We start from the raw sequence: 22,492 nt of genomic DNA, 5'->3' as shown, positions 1-22,492 counted from the left end.
AATGTCAGTTCCCAGAAGAACCAAGACTAAGAAACACATGTCAATGACTGCTATCTATTCGGAATTGTTAAAAATCATATTGGCAACAGAAACTTAGCTAACCCTCCCAAACTCACTTGTGGCATCTTAGGGATACAGGATATTTATGAGCCAAAAACTAGTAATGAATTTATTTTGCCTTCTAGATTGGTACACATACACACACACACACACACACACACACACACACACACACACACACACACCCCTACCTAGTTAAGGTAAAAGATTAACTAATTTGCTAGACCAAATGAAGAACTGAACAAATGTCTTCCATTGTTCTGTTGGGTTTCAACCTATTTCATTGTGTAATTATCCCAGGGATGATTCAACTAGAAACCTTTTCCCCAAATAAGATAATTCTGGGTTTAAGACATTTTAAGTGGCAGTTTCATCTCCTTATTAGCAGAAAGTTTTCCAAATTTAGGTTTTAGGGAAAGATAGGCTCCCCTCTATCTTATGTTTACCTTCAGGACAAAAGTTGACAAGGAGATGGTCATGCAACAGTGATTTGGGGTTATTCTTCAATAGTTTTATTGTTTGTTCTGAAACAACAGCAAAGTCTTTGTACATTTTGAGGGCTAATCAGGTGTCCTCATGCCTCCATTTTACCAATGCCACCATGGACATTTCTGTCACTGGCTATAAGTGCATTCTTTCAGGGCAGGAACCACATTTTATTAATTTTTGTGGCCTATAATTTTTTCTGTAAGGCATTTCCTTTTTTTTTTTTTTCTCCCCTATTTTTCTGCCTACCTAGTGCCCTTCTGCAGACTCCATGAGGCATGGACCAAGCCTCGGATGCCTGGAGAAGTTGGGGTTGTATTTTAATCAGGTGTTTAGTGATACCCTTAACTCCCTGGATACTTCTAAAATGACAGTGTAACCTGTATAGACAGCACGCAGAGAGGAAATCCACTGTAAATTAATGTGTGATTAGTGAGCCTTTAGGCAGAAGGTCAAAGCGATTATTTTGGACTTCAAACTTTTTGCTTTTCGGGGCCTGTATTCGGTTACAAAATTACATCCGTGAATTATTTGTGCAGGTGGCAGCTGTCAGATTTGAAGGTTTCTGCCTTTTACAAAAAGAACATTGACAGGCCTGGGAACAGGGAGTGTGCTCCTGGAGCGAGAGTTATCTTATCCACAGCACCCTGGAACCGATCCAGTCTTGCTCAATACAAGTGGCAGTCCTAGTTCAAGGTGACAGAACCCCTGTCCCTGTTAGTACAGCTGTTTTAAGAAGGAAACCACTCAGTGTAGTTGACTGGCATCTTATAAACAGCGCTAGTCTCAGGTATAAGAGGGGAAAAAACTAACTGTTAAATGGCTACCATACCACATTTCCTCCTCAGACTGGAATTGAGATCCTCCTTTTACTGGGGCGGCTCGGAGAAATTGAGCAACTTGCTCAAGATCACATAGATTGTTAAGTGGCAAAGCTAGTTTCAACTCTGGGTCTGACCTACCTTCTGAGAATCGAGAAGCTTCCTCTCACTTGGTTCCCTAAGAGGATCTTATGGGTGTGCTGAAAGTGACCCCTTTGCCCTTGGGATAGCTGGGGTGGGGTGGGGCATGACAGCTGAATCATTGGGATTCCACAGCCTTCCCCTAAGAGTTCAAAAAGAATGTACAGGAATTTCACTTTGTGGAAAAGCCTGAAGAACTGAAGATCAAGTGTAAGGTGATGCTGCCTGTAAGCCACTCATCCCACACCCGAAACTGGTTAGGTCCCTCAAGAATAATCCTTAATGGAATCACGTCTCTTCTTTACTGCGGAAATGTGTTGTTGGAGGTGATGGGGTTCAGAGAACTGGGTTTGGCTGTGATCTGTATGAGATTAAAGTTTGGAAGGAAGGTAAAGAATCTTCAAGTCATAGGGTGTATCTGGTGATGAGTCGGCTCTTCCAGACTTTGGTTAGCTCTCACTAAGTGCTGGGGAGTGTTCTCAGTGCCAAGGATACCGAAATGGATTCTTTTCTGAAGTGATTCTTGGCTAGTCCAGGAGAATAATTAACGACTATGTCAGCATGATGGTCTCAGTCGCTCCACCTGGTAAACAGAATGATGATATGTAAGACCACTGTGCTTTTAGAATTCTGTTGTATTACTGATATATGCCAAACTCCATTTTGAGCAAGATTGGTGATACCAGGGTATCTGATAGTTCTCTTCTCACTTGGCCTTTAGTTACTGTTTAGGACCAGTGAGCTTCTAGCATGTGAAAGCTGGTTTGTTTTTATTTCCGATAACTACTGCCTTTAAAAATAGAACTCTATGATAACACCATTTGGGATCGCCTAGACAGGTATAGGTTAGGCTAGCTCATATCTTCTGCTGCATAGCCATGCAATTTATTATGACACACCTTGTTTACCTGGCTAATAAGGGAGGTGCTCCTACATGCTACACCACCAGACTTACAGAGGAATCTTGCTGATGGCTTCAGAGTTCAAAAAAAAGGCTTGCCTTTCACTGGTCCCTCAATTTTCTTACATGGAAACTACAAAACTACCTGCCTTTTGTTATGCTTTACGTAATCCTAGAGAGGGCAACTTAAAACATAGGAAGGTCAACTTGATTTAAGGCTGAGATGTATACACTTGTACCAGTGCCTGCCTTCACACGTGGGCTGTGGCCAGTGCTCACTATGGGAGACATTGTTGAATCAGGGCTGTTTCCATACTGTCAGAACACCTTTATCCTTTAATGCAGAGATAGGAAAGCCAGGACTCTACAGAGCTAGGCAGTTAACTTAAGTCACTAAAGAGACCAAGTAAGCATAAGAAAATCCACAGCATGAGTGAGATGAATATGGCAGGGGATACACAGCCTCAGTGGCAGGGATACGGTGAGTGCCAGTGGACCCTGGAGAATACAGGCTTCTGAAGCTGGGAACCTGGGTATGATTTGAGACTGCCTGTTACTAAATGGTAACACTAATTGTAAGCATTGGATGGGCCAAATAGAATAATCTCTGGCAAGCAGATTCGGTGTGGACTGCCAAAGAGTGACCTTCAACTTAGACCCTCTACCTTGAAGTGCCTGGAAGTCAGTCCACTGCTGCTTTGGCTTGCCAACCAGCACAGCTTGGCTCCTATGGGGCTCCAGTGGTGTTTTTGCCCCAACCTTCTTCCCTCACATCTGCCTGTGGGCTTGCCTTTTAACTTTTGACTGTCGAACTGCCTTCCAGGTGTGTCTGATGTCCTGCCAGTCCACAATATTTATTTTAGCGCCACGTGAGCATGATGTTTTTGTACACCTGGGCATTGGTGCTTAGATGGACACACACATGCTGACAAGAGCATGTTTCACCACTGGATAAATAAGAAGCAGTGTTTTTCTCTTCACTTTTATTTTGGACTTGTTGACCTTAAGCCCTGTGTGATCCTTTGAGAATGTACGGCAGGGCTCCAGCAGTGGCCCTGACATCAGGGGAACAGGTCCTGCAAACTGCTGTCAACAGCCCGTCCATTTGCCTACTTTTCAGAATTTCTTTCCCTTTCTTTCTTTCTTTCTTTCTTTCTTTCTTTCTTTCTTTCTTTCTTTCTTTCTTTCTTTCTTTCTTTCTTTCTTTCTTTCTTTCTTTCGGGATCAGACTACCTTTGGCAAATGGCTGGATGAGCCAATGGCTGATTCAGGAGATTCTGGACAGAATTCTAATCACATCTTGCTCCTCCTTATAAGGGTTCCTGACACTAAGGCTTTGTGTTGGTTGGCTCCCTGGCACATACGGGGGGGGGGGGGGGGGGGAGATCAGAATGATTATTCACCGAGCCTGCCAGTGATGATATACTCTATAAATCACATCTCAGCCACCACAATTTTGTAAACTGAGAATCATTATACAAAGTCCTGTTGAATGATGTCAAAAACTGAAGAGAGGTAAAGTGACCTACCTAGGGTCAGCCCCAGTCCCCGTAAGAGATGAAATCCTATCAATCCATGTGCCTGAGTTTCTGAATGGGGCCTGGAGATGGCTCAGCAGTTAAGACCACTGGCTACTCTTGCCAAGGACTGGGGTTCTACCCCCAATGCCCACATGCTGGCTTAAAGCACACTGTAACTACAGTTCCAGAGGATCCAATGCCTTCTCTGACTGCCATAGGTACCAGGAATGCACATTGTGCATGGGCATACATGCAGGCAAAACATATATGCATTAAATAACCACCAAATTGAAAAGCAAAACAAACAAACTTCATGAATATACTGGAAGAAGAAAGAAGTAACTGATCCTCACTGGGGTTTTAATACAGGAGCTTAAAACATGAGTTGTCTGGGAGATCAGTTGTGGTTGCAGAGAAGAGCTCTGATGCATAGTACCCTAGCTCCTGCAGCCAAACTGTTGAAGCATACTGGAGGCCAACGCAGAGCCTGGAGCTGTATAGTACCTGGTTCTTGTCCTTGTTCAGGCTAAATATACTTTCAACAGCTTTGTAGTTGGCTTTCTTGCACACGAACATCTACCGAGGCATTGTTCATGTTATGTTTAGCAAGATCTATCTGGCCTCATCTTCACATGGACTTTGGGCTGGATGGTTCTGTTTTGTGTCCTGCTTATTTCTCTTATCAGTCAAGTGGACAGGGACAAATTGTAGCCTCTGTGACCCTTGACTACAATGACTATGTACTAGCGATTGAAGTGATTGTTTTGAGACTTAAATTTGTTAATATATCTGAAGCTCCTGGAACATAACAGATTCCCAGTGAATGCAGATTTATCCTTGTCCATATTTAAAAGGTGCTAAAAGAGAAGAAAGAGATCTTGAGAAATGACTCTGTTTCACCTAAGGGGAACAGATGATAAGACCTATAGGCGCTAGCAATTACGTTTTGCTATAGAGAAGGATCTTGTTCGTGGAATATATAATGTTGGCAGAAGCTCTCTGTCTTTCAATGAAAGGTGCAATTATGGCTGCTGGTTTGTTTTATTTCTAGGTGAATGTGGCAGCTTTTTGAAGGGGTTCATGAGATGGTATTTGCCTCATAAGCCTGATGACTCAAGTTCTTTCTATCCACATAACCTACAGTGAAAGGAGGGACCTGCCTCGTGTTTGTCCTCTGACATGCATCATGCATGCTGTGGCCAGGGTTATAAAGACTGATAATTACTCTATGGTGTGAGGCCTGACACTTTGTAGCAAGCGCTCACTTACCATGTTTGAGGCCCTGAGTTCCATCTGAAGCACTGAAAAGTAGTAAAGATTTCACTATCAGCACTTTCAACTAAGAGCACCCAAAGTTCTCTTTAATACCCAGGATTAGACCACAGACAGGTTTCTCTTTGCCGTGGGACTCCAGACTTCCTGAGGGTGGGAAACTGAAACACAGTGCAAGCTCTTACTCACCATGGTAGCCCGAGTTCCCAGCACACTGTCCAGTTCTCAGGGAACTATCCTTTCTTTTCTGTTTACCTAAGCAAGAGACCTTGGACTTGAGCTCAGGAAACAGGCAGCAGGACTCTACCTGCCGTGAGTTTCTTCATTTTGGCCTGAACTTTCCAGCCATGAAGAATGAGCATTTGTCAAGGGAAGTCTCTGAACCCGGAACACTGCCTGTTCACACCAGCCAACCGCGAGTGTTTTCCACGGAGCTTGTTTCGAAGCCGAAGAAACGCCTTCATAGTAAACTTAGATTCTGCTCGTCTGGATTGTGTCCAGTCTAAAAATCTGGACAAACATTATAAGCCAAAGAACGTTTGCACACTTCTAAGACCAGTAGCAATTAATTACTTTAAATAGAAATACTGTCACTTACTGGCAACATAAATATTTGTATTTTGAACCTCTAAGTAGTTGTTGGGTTGACCATTTTGACCTTAAGTGATTTTACTTAGTCACATTTTAACAGAGAGTACATTTATAAAGAAGGGTCAGGTCAGGGAGGAAGAAAATATAAACCAAAAGAGGGACCTGGGTTCTAATCCCAGTGACCCATCGATGCACTCAGAGACCTTGGAGAAGAGAAAACTTCTGTCTTCAATTTTCTGTCGAGTACAAAGGAAAATAACAACACCGCCACCACCACCAACACACACACACACACACACACACACACACACACACACACACACTTTCAAAGTTATTGTAGACATTAAATAAATTGCAAACTGGACTCTAAAGCCTTTTAAGGGGAACTCAGTGCCTTCTGGCTGTAGCTCTGGTATCTGCTCCAAACGAGTCTCCTCCTTTGCTCTGCACTTGGGTGAGGTTGCTTTGCTTCTCTGATCCTCAGTGTTTTTCTCTGTAAATGGTTTGAACAGCATTTACTTGTAACTCTATCCTGTCAGTAAGGTTCACCAAGCTCTCACCAGAGAGTCCTGGTAACTGCTTGGCCTCAGTAGCTATGCTTTGCCAGGGCCTATGCCTGTGTTATATGTCCTGTATCGTTTTGCTGGTAAGCATGTAGGTGCTCGGTGGATGTTGCTTCAGTTATTACCCCCACAGATCCTAGACTTTGCTTGTTTGAAGAAAACTCCAGCTGATTTTTAGCCTTTTGACTAAGATCAAGAAAGATAACTACAGATTGGGTCCAGTGGAAAAGTGGGTGAGTCTCGGGAGAGGCATCTCAGGGACAAAAGTGTCCTCCGATTCTCCAGATTTTGGTCCTGCAGAGAAGTGCAGTCACTTCACCTTTATCCTCTTGCTCTGTTCACCCTTCCTCACCAAGGGCTTCTGAAAAGCACTTTGAGAGATGTGGCTGTGTTTAATTTTGTGCAGATATGAAGCCATGGCTGCGGGGAGTTGGCTTTGGGGCTGGGTCACTCTGGTAACACTTCCCACGTGACTCGATCAATGGGTGGGCCATGAAAACTTACCCTGTGTTTTTTTACACCCCACCCCCAAACCACCCAACCTGACCAAGTGTTAGTTTTTCAAAGCCAGTGAAGTTTCAAAGGCCTGAACCCAACACAGCGGCCTTTCTTCGTGCTTTGATTTTCTGCCCATTAAGTGTTTGTCACTGAGTTCAGATTTCGCCTCCTCTGCAGCCTACACATCCCACGAAGCCCCTAGAGGTAGGGGAAGTTAATTGATCCTTGATTAAAAGGAGGAGAGAGGCTTGAGCCTGGGTCTAGACACTTTAGATTATTCTGTCTCTTCTGGCTCTGATTTGCTGCAGAGAGCTCATAATATACATTTTATTATCAATAAATCTAAATTCTGGGGTATTGGCTTCAGATCTTTGATTGAATTAGACATGTGTGTGTCTAATTAGTTTGTGTGTGGCATGTGGTAGCTAGGAGAACGTTAGCTAGGAGGGCTGCCTTGACTGCTCTAAAGCGTTTCTTTCATCCTTTTTTATTTTTCCCCTACAGAGGCATGGGCATTACTGAGGGAGCTTTCGGTTCATTTGCTCATACACATGGGTGCTTCTGTTTTAAGTGACTCACTCTAGAAAGCACCCAAGATTTAGGTAGGTCATTTGAACCCCGTCCAGCTTCACCATTAACTTACAGAGTGACTCTGCTAAATCACTTTAATCTCTCTGAACCATAGGGTGGCTTTACTTGCTCCTTCTCTGTGATTGGCCTTTGGGCCCCTTGGAGGTTGAGACTTAGCCTCTTTTATCTCCATGGCTCAGTCAGTAAGTAACTAGGTTGTTAGACCACAATAATGTGTGTGGGAATCCTCAAGTGTGGGCACATAATGCTTGCTCAGGAAATGTTAACTAGCATTATTAGTCTTTGTGCTGTGTTTCTCTTTCTTCTGTTCATTGTTTGGCTATCTTTTCCTGACTATAGCAACGTTGGAAATTGTATTCTGTACTAATTGTAATTGCTAGGTTTTGTAATTGCCAAGACTGGAATCTTTAATTTGCAGTGCATCTTTATAGGTGTACGTGGTCCATAGGCCCCAAAGCTTCTCCGACTCATGTCAACTCAAGTCTCCATCCCTTGCAAGACACTTCTAATGCTCCGTGGAGGGGTTTTGTTCTCTCAGTGCCTTTCTACACAAGCCTCAACCATGGCACTCAGAATATTTTGGCACTCTTGGGTTTGTGACTCCTTAACCACATGAACTTTGCCCCAGGGCAGAGGCTGTGTCCAGCATCTTGCCCTCTGGTGCTGGGACTTTGTTTGTTTGAGGCTAAATGAAGACAATGGAAGATAATAAAAACAGTGGCATTGGTGGGGACAGACACCCAGCTTTGGAAAGGACACCTCCTTCTCTTCCTCTCATTGCTGTCCTGCCACAAAGCATGGTCTCCTGCCTGGAAAAAGCTGTCCGGCTGGGAGAGTAGTATTCAGTTTCCATCAACTCTTTCTGGAGCAAAGTCAAGATTTGACTGGCATCACCGTCAGTAAATACCACAAGTTTGTAAGGAAGATAGAAAAGGGCTTTGGGTTTTCTAAATGATATCTCCACGCCTTTCAAGAAAATAAACAGAATCTAAACTTCTTGTCTGTTTCTAGTCAGCACCCGTATAATCAGAACCGGAAACCCTCCCCAAGCCACAGGCAAATAAAGCATCTATCTGTGTTGTTCCCAGCCAAACAGAAGGCAAAAGAACTAGTCAGATGGCTTTTCTTTCTGAGCCATCTCCTCGGGCGCCTTTCTCCTTTTGACATCACTTGTCTGCAGTGTGTCTTAGACTCTGCGCTGCTATTGCCCAGAGTACTGCCTTGAATTTCTTTCATCCAAGTCTTCCTAGACTGATACACTGTGTGTTTGTGTCTCCCCTGACTGGATTGGAAACTCCCTGAGGGCAGTGTATGGCTATTCTTGTATTTGTAGACCAAACAAACATAGTTAAAAATCAATACGTACTTGTTGAGTGAGTGAAGGAACACATCGATTTATTCCGTCATCCCAGTAAAACTGAAGTTAGATTTCATTCTTTTCATTCAGCAGACGGAGAAGGGGAATTTTGAAGATGTGAAAAAACCTTCTCAAATAGAACAGCCACCCCGACCGAGATCATGAGCCTAGCTCTGTGAAACTTCAGAGTTCTTTTATGCATGTCTTGTCCTCAGAAACATGTTTTACAGGCCTATCATATGAAAACTATTGAATATAGATGCTGGAGCCACAAATGCCAGGCACCCAGGGTCTGTTCCTATCCTGAGGGGTTTTCTTAGCAACAAAAAGATGCTTTGGCTCCCAAGCATCTCAGAGGCCATGGCTCAGCCTAGCAGCATCTCATCATCACAACACAGAGAGCTCTAAAATTAGCGTATAGTATCAGTTTCTGGCTTCTCAGCCTCTCTTCATAGCCAACTTGGTCCTATTTCAAAATCTCTAGGCCATAGAGTAAAAATGGGCTGAGCCCCATATGATATCTCTCCCAGGGCCAACCCCAGAACATCAGCTGAGTTCTGTCACTACTACGCCTGCACACTTACCCACTGCCTCCCCACCCCCTCTACTCCAAGGCAGGGAGAGTTTCAAAAGTTAATGGTTATTGCCTTGCAGGGCCCCTCTGTGTTTACTTTGAGAAGGTCAGGCCCGATACTGTGGTGTGTTGCTGTTCTTCTTTTCAAAGCACTACTATGAATTTGATAAAGTAAATTGTTGTTCTAACAGGAAGCAGTTAGGGGTCACAAAATAAATAGCCGTAGAATTCAAATAAATCCAAAGAATAAAACCAAATAAATCCATGTGTGTATGCACTGTGATACATAAATACACTTTTTTTTTTTTTTGAAAGCTAGGGTTTTTATCGCTGCTGGTCTGGACCAAAGTAATTGAAAAATTGTGCGTTCATGGTACTTTTTTCTTTTTCAGAGGCGGCCTGGGGCTTTAAGCAATGTGACATTAATATATTTTTTAAAAAATGAAAAAAGAACTTTACTTTTTGAACAACTGCTTACTTTGGCTCCCCCACCCCCCACCTCATATCCCCCTCACAAGTGAATTTTACATTTGGATGAAACCAGTTTGCAGTGTTAAATTAAGGATTTAGGCACTTAGAGGGGCTGATGTTAAACCCTAAAAGAGCTAAAGATTCCCCTTGAAGAAGGGAAGCAGTGGTGCTTAAAGGATGCTTTAGAGTGGCCTCTCTAATATAATATTCAGTACACAAACAGAGAGATGATCCTTTGTCAGTCTCAGGATCTGCGTGAGCCAAACCCTGTACATGTCTCCTTGGTGTCCAGAAGACTGGCAGAGCCGGAGGCTGGAAGAGAAAGGTTCTGATCTGGGGCCTGCCTTGGGTCAGGGTTAGAGGCCTTATGTCACTCTTACAAGGGAGAGCCATTAGTGGCATTTTAGCAAGGCAATAAGATAGATGCTCATGGCAGAGCCTTTCAAGAAGTAAATCAGCCAGGTGTAATGGGGCACTCGGTTGATCCCAGCACTTGGGAGTCAGAGGCAGGTGGATCTCTGTGAGTCCCAGGACAGCCAGGGCTTCATAATGAGACTGTTTGGAAACAACAACAAGCTCCCTATAGGAGATGACTATAGTATCCATGCAAGACTTACAGTGGACATTTGCTCTTGCTTCCGGGATTTAAGGAATTTTTCGGCAGGTGGTAAAATCTAATAGCAATGACTTCTGAGAGAATGGAACTAGCAGGCCACTGATAACAAGTCACTGCTTGCTCTAAGAACAGCCTGGTACTTCCTGTGCCCTTGGGCTCTAACCTGGGATATCAGATGGACCGGCTGAGATCAACTCTAGTTTATGACTCTGAATAGTGAGGGAAAAGACTTAGAAATGGCATCTATTGAACCAGACCCTTTAAAAGAGGCTTTCTATACAGGAAAGTACTGCTCATTACACGCATTTCCTGTGAGGTGCCTGAGATGAGGGAGTTGGACTGAGAACAGGAGCCATGGCTCCATGACTAGAAGCTGGTGGATCTGGAATTCAACTCACAAGTTGTCTGACTCTGATGCCCGACCACACAACTACAAGGAGCATGGTCTTCAGATGAGCTTCTCAGAGCAGAGATAAGGGCCCCAGAGAGGTCACTCTGGACATCTAACTGAATATCATTAGCCTTGGGCTGCATTAGTTATTCTTAAATCTGGTATTGATTTTTATCAGGGTATGGTAGATCTGTGGAAGACCCCGTTCCCTACTCTTCCACTGCCTCTTTGAGTGCTTTGGTGAAAAACAAACAGGAGAACAATGCCATTTTCTCTGGGACACTGAAAGGGGAGACGTGACTCCTTTAGTGAAAGCTCCACAGACCTGCAGAATACCACAGACAACAACATAGGAATTTTGTTGGTATTTCCGTCTGATACTTGGGCTAGCCTCTGCTGTAGGATGTTCCCCTTCGGGTCCTTTGCACTGATATCTTTTCTTTTCTCTCCCCTTCCCCCATGTGTTTACTCCCAGCGGCTCTGCCCTTCCTCATCATCGAGACAAGCACCATCAAGCCTTATCATCGAGGGTTTTACTGCAATGATGAGAGCATCAAGTATCCCCCGAAAGTCAGTGAGACTATAAACGACGCTGTGCTCTGTGCGGTGGGCATCGTCATCGCCATCCTGGCGGTAAGTGTCCTTCCTCTTGCCTCTGCCATACTGACTGACCTGACCTCCTCCTGTGTTGTACTGCAGAATATCCAAGCCAACCGACATTTTCAGCCAGCCAAAAGAGATGGCCACCAAACAGAACTTCATTCAGTATTGTTTTGACTTTTGCAGTTAATGCTATTTCCTAAAGTCCACATCTACTGGGAGATAAACGTATGAACATTTAGCAACACCTTTCTGTATATTTAATATGCACTATCTTCACAACACTCTAGTGGAGTGTAGGTATTAGTTTTTCTCTTCTAATGTCCACAGAGTAAGACTTAGTTAATCTAAGTGGTAGAGTTGAGATCAGCACTGAGACATCTCTTACACCATCGTCTGATCTCTAAGTCGCTGTGCTAGAAGGCTGAATCCTGTCCTTGTCCTCGAGCCAAGGTGTTTTCTGTGGTCTTGCCTCACCTTTACAGAGCTGCAGTAGTAGTGACAATGTCCTTGCAGTTCTCTAGCCTACTATTTAGTTTTCTGGCCCTGTGGCTATCGTGGCTATCGTGGTAAGATAGATAGGACTTGGAATTCGGAGCATTCGATCCAGACCCCACCCTCTACTAGCAAGCCCACATCTTTAACCTTGAGGATGCCTGTTGTTTCATGGTGTCACAATAGAGTATAAAAGACCAAGAGTGTCTATTTGCTGTGGTAAACACCATGACCAAGAGCAACTTGGGGAGTAAAGGGTTTATTTCAGTTTACATTTTTAGGTAGCAGTCCAGTATTAAGGAAAGTCGGAGCCAGAAACCTGGAGGCAGAAACTGAGGCAGAGGCCGTGAAGAAATGCTGCTTGCTGACTTGTTCTCCAGTGCTTTCTTTTAGCACCTAGGACCACCAGCCCAAGGGTGGCACTGCCCATAGTGAGCCGAGCCTCCCATATGTATCATCAATCTAAAACGTACCCCACAGGCATGCTTACAGGCCCACTGAGGTTTCCCTTTCTCAAATGACTCTAGCTTGTATCAAGTTAACATAAAATTAGCAGCACAGTGAGTATTAAAATACTTAATTGCCGAATTATTGAAAACGGTATTAAAACTCTTAATTGCTGAACAGGTTACTGGGGTGTAAGTATAAAGTCCAGCCTGTCATGTGCTTCCCTTAAAGGATAGCCCCCATGAACCACACTGCAGAATCGTGCCACACATGGACAAGGTCCAGAATTCTTTTGAGCAATACTAACTAGCTCTTGGGAATTTGGGCATGGCCTACCTGGGCCCTACCCTCTTTTAGCGTGTCCATTTGAGACAGAAGACGGGGAGGGTCATCCTTTGAAAGCCAGTAGAATGATTTGTGAGGTTTACATTTTTACAACTGTCTACTCCCTCCCGTGTTTTCTACGTTCATCCTCTGCCCTTGAACTCCTGCCGTGGGGTGAAAAAGGAGAGACAACACATCTGATAGGAATCATGAATCCTGTAGATCCATGAATTGTTCTCCTGTAGAGTCTTGAGTTGCTATCCCCATTATGCAGATGGAAAGTTTCTAGCCCAGAGTGATTCAATAACAGACACACTCAGAGCCTATAGCTAGTAAGACCTGGGGTTCACCATGCCTGGCTGATTTCAAAGCCCCTTTCCCAGCTTTCAGACATGCTTTTCAGGATGGCTAACCTTTCCAGATGAACTGCTCCAGGGGATAGGCAGTCAGCTTATCTGGCCTGGTCTGGGTTGTGACAGGAAAGATACTGGTAACACAAGTTTTTCTTGTGACTTGCTACTCTGGTTGTAAACTCTGAGAACCCTTTTTGCGCTCTCCCCCCACCCCCTTTCTCTCTTATTCATAAGCCAGGCACACAATCAACAGTTTGAATTTGGGCAATGGCAAAGGGAGCTTGTAGATTTCTCTCCAATCTTTAAAAGAAAAACAACCCATTTGGCAGACTAGTAGCTTAGGAGGGTGCACTAAGGATCTCTGTTCAAAAGCTGAAAAATTAAAGGTCCAATTTACTATTGCTCCAAATTGATGGTTGTGAGAGTGAGTTCTCCTGGAAGAATGGCTTTTCCTGAAAAGGGCATTTGTTGTGGAAGGCAGATAATTATAGAGTATCTCTTGTTGAGGTTTGAACAGGTGTTCTTGACTGTCAGGGGATTGGCTAATTGAATGTTTTAAGAAAGCACATTATAATCTAGGAGTCTTGTGATAAGAACAGGTCCCGGACAGGTACATCACATGCTGTTCAGGCATTCTACCAGGTGTTATTCCCAGCATGCCATGGGGCTGCTGGCAGGCACGCAGTAGAAAGTGAATTAAGCAGCGTTCCAATGTGAATCAAGTGAAAAGATCGGTATCAGTAACCCTCAGTTTTCTCATCTATAAAATCAAAACAGTGTTCACGGTTCTTCAAAAGGATTGTCATTAAAGTCAAACACCTGTAAAGTTCCCTAGATGAAGTGTGCACAACCTTGTACATAAGCACAGCCCCTGGCTTCTCCCTGACCCCAGGGTGGGCAAAGGAAATGTTAAAGTGGCTTGTCTGGAGGCTGCTCTCTTCTTCCTAAGTCCCGGTCTGCAGCTCTGCTCCCCCTGCATGCCTCCCCCAGAGGTTCCATCACTCCTAGTTTCTTTTCACACCTGCTCTTGGGTGCTTCATGGTCCTGTCCACTTACCACTGTTACCTTGATGTTTTCCCTAGATACTCAGATTTTCTTGAAACAGTCCTGTGCTGGACTCTTCAATATACGATAAGCAATGTTGTCAGGAACATAGGTCTCAACCAAGCCATTGCATGGTTCAGAGACACACCAAGAAAGATGCACAGCACACGGCGGTGGATGAGATGGGTCAGCAGGTGGAAGAGCTTGCTGTTATAATATGAATTTGACAGCACTTGGGAGGCAGAGGCAGGCAGATTTCTGAGTTCGAGGCCAGCCTGGTCTATAGAGTGAGTTCCAGGACAACCAGGGCTACACAGAGAAACCCTGTCTCGAAAAACAAAACAAACAAAAAATATGAATTTGATTCCTGGAACCCACCTAAAGGTGGAAGGAAAGAATCAACCCCAGAAAGTTTTCCTTTGGCCTAACCTCCACATGGTCAATATGGTACATGTGCCAACCTCCTCTGCCAATAGTAAAATAATAATGTAAAAAATTCTAGAAAAAAAATGCACAGCAATAACAGCTGCCCTGGTCAGGAGCTACTGTGTTCTGGGGAAACATGGAGACTATGTTGATCAAGTTCACCCTTAAAGAAACACCAAGAGCTGGATAAAGGTATAAGCTCTGGTTCCCATCCAAGCTCCTCTGCTGAGGGGTAGGTTGCAAGTTGATGAGCCTCAGTGGATTCATCTGTTAAGTGGAAAGAGTATGTAAATAGTCTTGTTTGCTAAGGTTCTGAAATGGGAGCAGCGCGCGCGTGCACACACACACAATAGTAACTCAATGCCAGGCACAGTAAATTTTACTCAATAAATGTTAGCTGCCTTTATCACAAATGAGAACAGTGTCAAAGTGTGGTAATATGACCTAGCCAAGATGGAGTCTGGAAAAGAATTCCCACTCTCTTCATATCACCAATCAGTTAGATCCGAGGGCTCTTGTCTCTCACTCCTCTTTGCAGTAGGACTTCTACCCACTGCTCCTGATGCCAATGCATTTCAGCCAGAGGCACATGTGACATGTGTGCTCCTGCGTGCTCCTGTCACCTGTACCCTGCCTGCTTGCTTGCCATAATGCCAAGAGTGCTTCTGGAGGAAAGTTCAGTGAAGACCTCAGAGGCAGATGAATAGCCGGCTTTGGTATGATCAGTTCTGGTAAAGCTATACAAGCTACGGACAGCAGCAGCAGGCTACGTTTCCCACTCGCCCAGCTTGACTGCCCCAGGAGCCTGGCTGCCTTCACCAAGCATCAGGCTTCTCACCAGAGAGCCTGAGGGACAGTCGTGCCAGGGAGCAAGAACTGAAAGTCAGCTTGCTGCGTAACCGCCCTGGTCCTTCTGCTCAATGTCAGTCTTGTTGCAAACCGTGAGAGAAGCCTTGACTGATCTGGATGCTCTTGATCCAGTTTGCCCAGATGCCACACAAAGGAATGGAATGGTGGTGGAGGAGATGAGGGTGATTTCGAGATGCAAGTTGTCAGAGGTTATAGAGAAAGCAGACACCTTTCTGAGGCAGAACCTATGGAAAAACTCTCGTCATTTTGACCTCTTTTTCAGATGTGTATCAGATTCTGGAATTATAGCATAATAAGAATTCCTTCCAGGTCCGCACAGCAACAGTCGCTACCCTGCCTTGAAAAGGCTTAATGACTCTAGCAGCAGCCAGGGTAGGAGCAACCAGTAAAATCCCACGACCTATCTAGCTTTCTCTCCTTTAGTGGCACCTTGCATTGCAGTCAGGTATAATATGGGAACAGTCAGGCATAATATGGGAAAACATCTTAATATGGCCCCAAATGCTCATTGTTCTGTTCAGTAAACATGGGCTCCGTGCTTGCCAAGCTCACACCCCAAAATGGGTTCACATAGATTGTTTTTTAATCTAAGAATCAATGCACGGGAATGTCATAGGTCATCTTCCCTCCCTACTGGTCATAAGCACGTTACTTCCCCTCAGAGAAACTCACACTTTGGCACCATCTGACTGTAAAAGTGGGATGACCTGTCATTAACTCCCTGGGCTTATTTTGGCCTTTACATCAAGTGCTTTCTCATGTGTGATCATTGTGATCCACGCTTGCTTTTCTGTAGTGATACATTGTGGGGTAGCTTTTCTGTGCATACATTCTTATTGGCCCCTGGGAATCATCCTGGGAGAATGAACATTAAGAGCTGAGACAACTGAAACTCAAGGATAATCATTGACTTCCATATAACTGGCAAAGTCAGAGCAATCGTCTCGTAACGCCTCTTTCCGCTGGCCTCTACAGTCTGCCCCACTTCCACAGCTATGCTGCAGGCCTCTAGTGTACCAGGTGTGGGGTACTGATGGCGAAATGCACCTTGTTTCAGGGGACATCCAGCAAGTGCCCCATCTCAAACAAGCCAACAGTGCCTTTACTACTCAGTCATTGCCTTGTCATGGGTTTGGTCCCTCCTGCTGGATGACAAGCTCCTGAGGGACAGAGGCCAGGTCTTCTCCTCTGATGGAACATGATAGGCACTGAGTAAACCTCAAGCAGGTATTGCCAGGAAGCATCCTTTTGGCTACCTCCTCCCCTACCTTCCAAAAATTCCTGAGAAAGCCCAGCCTGCCTACCTCTGGTGCTGTAGTTAGTGTGCTGGTTTCTCTTATTTACAAATTCATGTTCTATTAGCTGCACAAGGTAGCGATTGATCCAATATGATCTAATATGGTACTTTGTATAAGTATATAAAAATGACCAAGTACGCTTTCAATCATGGACAGAGAATCAAAAGCCTTGGTCCTGAGATGCCTGAGGATCCTGTTTGTTTCCCCAAAGCCTCAAATATGCTCCATGTGAAACACGGGAGCATGCTCTGTGCTACATGCAAATTTCTTACTGAAAAGAGACAAGAAGAAGAGCTTAATAACTCCAGGATTTGTTTATTCAGGATCAGGCTTCAGTTGGCCCACATCTGGACTTCATTAGCCCCCCCCCCCCACCCCAACCTCCCTTTATCTGTAAGAGTTCTGCCAAGAAAACAAGGTTCCCCAACATTGCTCCTCATTAAAGGTTAGTTGAGTTTTCAACTGAAGAAGAAAAAAAAAAAAAAAAAAAAAAGGTGAAGCTGTGCTGGCCCAGCAGTGAGTTAGTGGGAGACCCAGTCTCCCAGTTTACAATTCACTCCATCTGTGTAATTACCAAGACCACCAACAGAGAGAGGCCACATTAATCCTTCAGTTATGTTGTCCCCTGATCAGATGGTTGCAGAGTTCTTCAGAGACCCTCTTATCCCTAGGGGCTTGTGGAAGGGGGCATCTATTTGTGATTTAACAAACAGGCATTGGCCACCTCTGTCTAGGGTTTCTTTAGTTCCCTCTCCACCGCCTGTGTCACTCTAACTGCCTGGAAAGAGACGAGGCTGGCAGCAGTTCCCTTCTAACTATGCACAGACCTTGGGGCTCATGACTATTTGAAATCAGTATCTAGGATGAAGCTGACAAGTCTCCGTTTTAAATAATAGCCCTTATGAGTCTGAGGGATAGATTCTGTGTGAGTCAGAGTATAGCGGGGATACAGTCAGATCCTTTCGTGAGCTAGCTGAGGGACTAGAAACTAATTTCCCTTATCTTAAATGCTCTTCAGCAGCTATATGAAGTAGCCATTATTTCCCCCATTTAATGAGTGAGCAAAGACACTGAAGCCTACAAAGGAAAGTAATTTTGGCCAAGGTTACTGTGCTGAATAAAAGCCAAAGTAAGAATTAAAACTTGGGTCTGACCTGCTTAAAAGCCCAAGTATTCTAATGAAGAAATAAATTTTTTGAGTCTCCAATGTATTTGGAGCTAATGTAGAATGTTCTTTGTCTTTCTGTAGTCTGCTATAAAAACTTTGAGTTCTTGGTCTTAAAAAGTTACATGTATGGAGACCAAACATTCAGGCCAACAGGCAAGTGACCACTGGTGAGAGCATATAGCAGTGGTTTGTGTGAGATGATTTAAACAGAGGAGACAAGCTAAGTGCAAGGGCCTAGACTCAACCCCCCAGTATAAGAGAAGAAGAGGAAGAGTAGGAGAGGATGAGGATGAACAATGACGACCACCTACTGTGTGTAGGAGATGCTTAGTGGGTTCTTCCCTCATACCACACAGTCATTGTGGTAGATACTGTGGCCCATAAGCTGAGATAAAAGATGTGATTTTACCCTTGAAGCATGTGGTCTAAAGGAGAGACAAGATGAGCACATACAACACCAGCAGCGCTGTTACAGCTTAAGGAGGGGAAAGAATTAGGGAAAAAACAAACTAAGAGAGTAGGTTCTAGGGATGAGAGTGCTAGTCAAAATTTCCTTCTACTTGAGACTGAGAAATAAACTGAGAAAATCTAGTATTCTTCCCTCCTGTTTCTTGGTCACCAAGTGTAGAGAGGCTGTGAGGTGTGCAGTCCCTGGGATCTCAGAGAAAGAGGATTTTGGGATATTTTCACATAAAAAGACTTGATCATTGTTTTTAATGAGCATGTATCCTGTCTAATTATCAGAGGCTCTCAAGCTGCTGCTACTAGCACCGCCCTCCTGTTTGTGGATAAGGAGCCAGGTGTAGCATCCAGAAGGAGCCAGGTTTAGCATGCCTGTTACTCCAGGTACAGAGATGAAAACACCTGAATTTGATGCCAAGGCCAGCTGGCAATTGAACTCCTTGAAGGGGAAAGATGGGATATTCATCAGAGATCCTGACTTGCAGGAGAGGGGGATTTCTGTAACAATGGGGGAGATTTTGCAACTCTAAAGCACTGGCAGGAACTGCAAAGCAGACCTGTTTGGCTGGAGAAACAGGGAAAAGGGCAAGGACAAAGTTTAGGTAGACAAAGAAGACCTGGGCATGACTGTCAAGGTCTCTGGCGGTGAGGAATTTTCACTCCAGTTAATTGCTAGAGAGCGACAAGGATATTGTTTTAAGATAGCAGGGTCCGTTTTTTTAACCAGGCTAAGAGTGAAACCTGAACCCTCGTCATGGCAATACAAGAGGAACCAGAGAAAAAACATGACACAAGGGACCTGCGAATAGAGGCCGATGGCCATGGGATAGGGAAAGCGAGGGGTCTTAAGGCTCTGGATTTTTGTAGTTAGGTTTAGGGACACATGGAATAGAAATACAAGGATGGTGGAAGTTGTTTGGTGGAGGAGGGTGGGACTGGGTTTAATCTTGAACTTTGATCTACTATGATCAGTTTTGTGTCCATTTGGATGAATTATCAGAAGCCAGGAACAGGATTGATGGGAGGGGGCCCATTCGTCCTTAGGAGATCATTTTATCTTCACAGAGCTATTGAAGCAGCTAAAAATCACAGCAGATACCAGTCTACAGAAGACTTAGAGTAGAAGCCAGGTGTGGAGACATTGGAAACGGAGAACGTAGCTGGAAAATAGGAAGAAATGCACAGTGGTACAATATCAAGGAAACCTGACAAATTTAACATGAAAGAAGACTGTGAAGTTGGCAGCATGCAACACTCTGGAGAGAGCTGCCAGGAGACTGGCATGGACTGGCAAAGCATCTCTTCAAGGAGGCTTTTTGGCTGGGAGAGCTTGCAATTTGGGAAAATAACGGTACTTCAAACCATGTTCTTCATCAGACCTGTGGGCACAGGGCAGCCACTGATTGTTGCAGCCGTAATGGGCTTCTGAGGTTTCTCTGGCCTCTTTGTCATTCTTGTGTTAGAGGTCAGAGTTGTCACACCCATGGATCCCAGAATTGCCACTGTAACCCTAGAAATGTCTGTGATATTATGGCCTTTCCCAGGAAGCATGCCACTGAAGTGCCAAAATGCTGGAGACAACTGAGTGGGGATTTTCCAATCACTTACTTCTACTTAGGTAAAGAGCTGGCAGTTTCCTTTTAGCAGATGGAACATTTGGCTTCAGAGAAAATTCAGCTCCATTCCTGATTCCATCTTGAAAGGCAGAACCCAAGTGTATTATATTCCCTTAGTCTTGAGACTGAGAAAAAATGATTCTTCATCATCAAATGTTTGTTCAATGAATCTCTTCTGGCCCAAAGAAGTTTGGTAACCCACATACACATACTGAGATATGGGGGTTAGGGTAGAGCTGACAAGGAAGTAAACACAGGCGACTATGGGAATAGAAGATGTGTAGGGGGTTGGTTTGGTGCTACTTGTATTTAAATGTTAAATACTAGCTCCCAAGATCTGGTTGCAACCGACCCACTACAAAGACCTTACCTGAGTGCCTTTGTCTTCCGGAAGTGAAGACCAAAGACCAGCTATCTTCCTGGACTTCGAGGAAACAGCAATCTTGGTACCATTAGGAAGAACCCAGGACAGCGAACCGGCGGTGGCACAGCCCGTAAGGCGTAAGGCGTCCACCTGTGGGGGGGGGGCTTCTCTCTCTCTCTCTCTCTCTCCCTCTCTCTCTCCCCTCTCTCTCTCTCTCTCTCTCTCCTCTCTCTCTCTCTGACCCGGGATTCAAATCCGCTCGCTCCCGAGAGTCTCCTCCCGCATCTTGTGTGTGTGTGGGGGGGGGGGGGGGAACACACACACACACACCAAAACCCAGGAGTGAAAGAGAAGGGTTGGTGTCAGTGATGGGCTTGCCAAGCTGTCCTGCTTGCTTTCCCCCTCTAATTCAGAGTGACTCACTGGCCTCTCTGACCTTCACTTCACCAGTAATCACAGAGTGACCCTCAGGGTGCCATGAGAGACGGACAAGGTGGCAGAGGGGAAAGCGCTTTGTAAGCTGTAAAGTGCTATGTAAGTAAATATTATCAAAGCAGAACTGAGCATAGGAACAGCAGCCCTTCGGAGTCAACTGGGGAAGACTTCTCAGTTTCTAGAAGAGTAACTGTTAGGACATACTGTGTAAAAATGTGACTTTTCTTGGGGTGATTTATAAATAGAGCAAAATGTTTAAAATAACACAGCAGCTGAGTGGTGGTGGCGGCGGTGGTGGGGTCCTTCTGCAATGGGCTTCTTCTATCTTATTTCCTGGAAAGATCAAAATCAAAACCACCACACATGCATTTTCTGCTTCTGCCCTGGCAGAGCATACTTCCCACATCCCAGTTTGAAATGTTCTTTTCCAAAGAACTCTTGGAAATAAATAGCGCTTTTAGGTTGTCCCAACCCCTCCTAACCATGCAAGAAGTTTAAAAAAAAAAAAAAAAACAACCAAAACCAAAATGAGCCTTTGGAAGTGCCAGGCGTTTGACATATCACCTATTGAATTCCTTGCCAGCCTCTCCAGGTGGCTATTATTAATGCTATTTTCTATAAGGGGACACCTAAGCCCAGACAGGTGAAGTCATGTGGCTGCAAAGTAATAGATGGATCAGACTGAGACTTACTGGCTCCCGGGTTGGTGCCTCTTTCTCCACACCATGGCCCTCCCACCCCACCCCTCACCCCCCACTAAGACTAGCCTAAAGACCCTCTCCACTTCCCCTCCAGAATGGTTAACATCCCCAAAAAGATGTGGGTAGCTGGGCTCTTTTTCACCACAAAAGGCAGGAAGAGGCTCACTCTTAGACTTGGAGACAACTTCCCAACCACTGGCCTGCCAGCCAGGACCCGTCCCTTTCTGTCCCCTTGTGGCTTAATTGCCATGCCTTCCTCTGTATGAGTTTCCAGACTCTGGGCCAAGCTCCTTAAAAGGCAGGTAGGGGAGAGTTCTTTGCTGGCCTGGCAGCCAGCCATCACCCCTCTCGATCCGATGCTAGCTGCTTCAGAGAGAGATCAACATAGAAGGCATTTTTTTTTCCAAAGTGAAACTTATCAGAACTTTGCTGACTGAGGCAGGAATGAGGGCCCCAGGGGTGGGGACCAAGCCTTTGGAGGAGGGGGTGATGGTGCTCATTTTATGACCCAGGAATGAAAACATTGTGAATAATGAATAAAGTCCGAAAGTAGTAAATCTGAGACTCCAGAGAAGGCGAGCAGCACGTCAGGGAGTGGTTTAAGCCCTCGTCTCTCCTGCAGAGGTGCGGCCCAAGTTTCATTAAATAGCCTTCAAGGGTTAGGATTACAAGAAGCTGAGTCCCCTGGTTCATAATGATGATTTATGGCCGTGTTGTCGACTCCGCGACCCTTCTGTACAAGGGATGGAGAAAATACATAATTTGCTGCTCATTAACTGTGCAATCTGTCAGGGCGGCTCCAGAAGCCATGTGGTCCCGGAGCCTTGCGTCTGCTAACTGGCTTCAGCCGGGCTGTCTTGGAGACGCAACTGCTCCTCCACCATAGGAAATGGTTTCGATAACAATAGAACTAACAAACTGAAACCTGGGTAGCCTGGGTAGTCTTAGAACTGAGAGACAGTGGATTTTACTCCTCAGTCATCTCCCAGACCCCATCTTTCAGAGAGAGCCCCAGAATTCCGGTCTGTACAATGGG

At 44.9% G+C, this 22,492-nt stretch overlaps 1 protein-coding gene across 1 annotated transcript in view; it reads left to right on the top strand.

Moving 5' to 3' along the window:
* Plpp3 (phospholipid phosphatase 3) overlaps window positions 1-22,492 on the top strand; it is a 75,918-nt gene that overhangs the window by 25,562 nt on the left and 27,864 nt on the right. Inside the window, exon 2 of the mRNA XM_034502326.2 lies at window positions 11,329-11,486. Within this exon, the coding sequence (XP_034358217.1) occupies window positions 11,329-11,486 (158 nt within the window). The remainder of the gene's footprint in view (window positions 1-11,328; window positions 11,487-22,492) is intronic.

Source organism: Arvicanthis niloticus, chromosome 5, assembly GCF_011762505.2.
Source record: "Arvicanthis niloticus isolate mArvNil1 chromosome 5, mArvNil1.pat.X, whole genome shotgun sequence".
Lineage (NCBI taxonomy): Eukaryota > Metazoa > Chordata > Mammalia > Rodentia > Muridae > Arvicanthis > Arvicanthis niloticus.
Note: the sequence above shows the minus strand (reverse complement) of the source record. Positions and strands in the feature narration are given on the sequence as shown.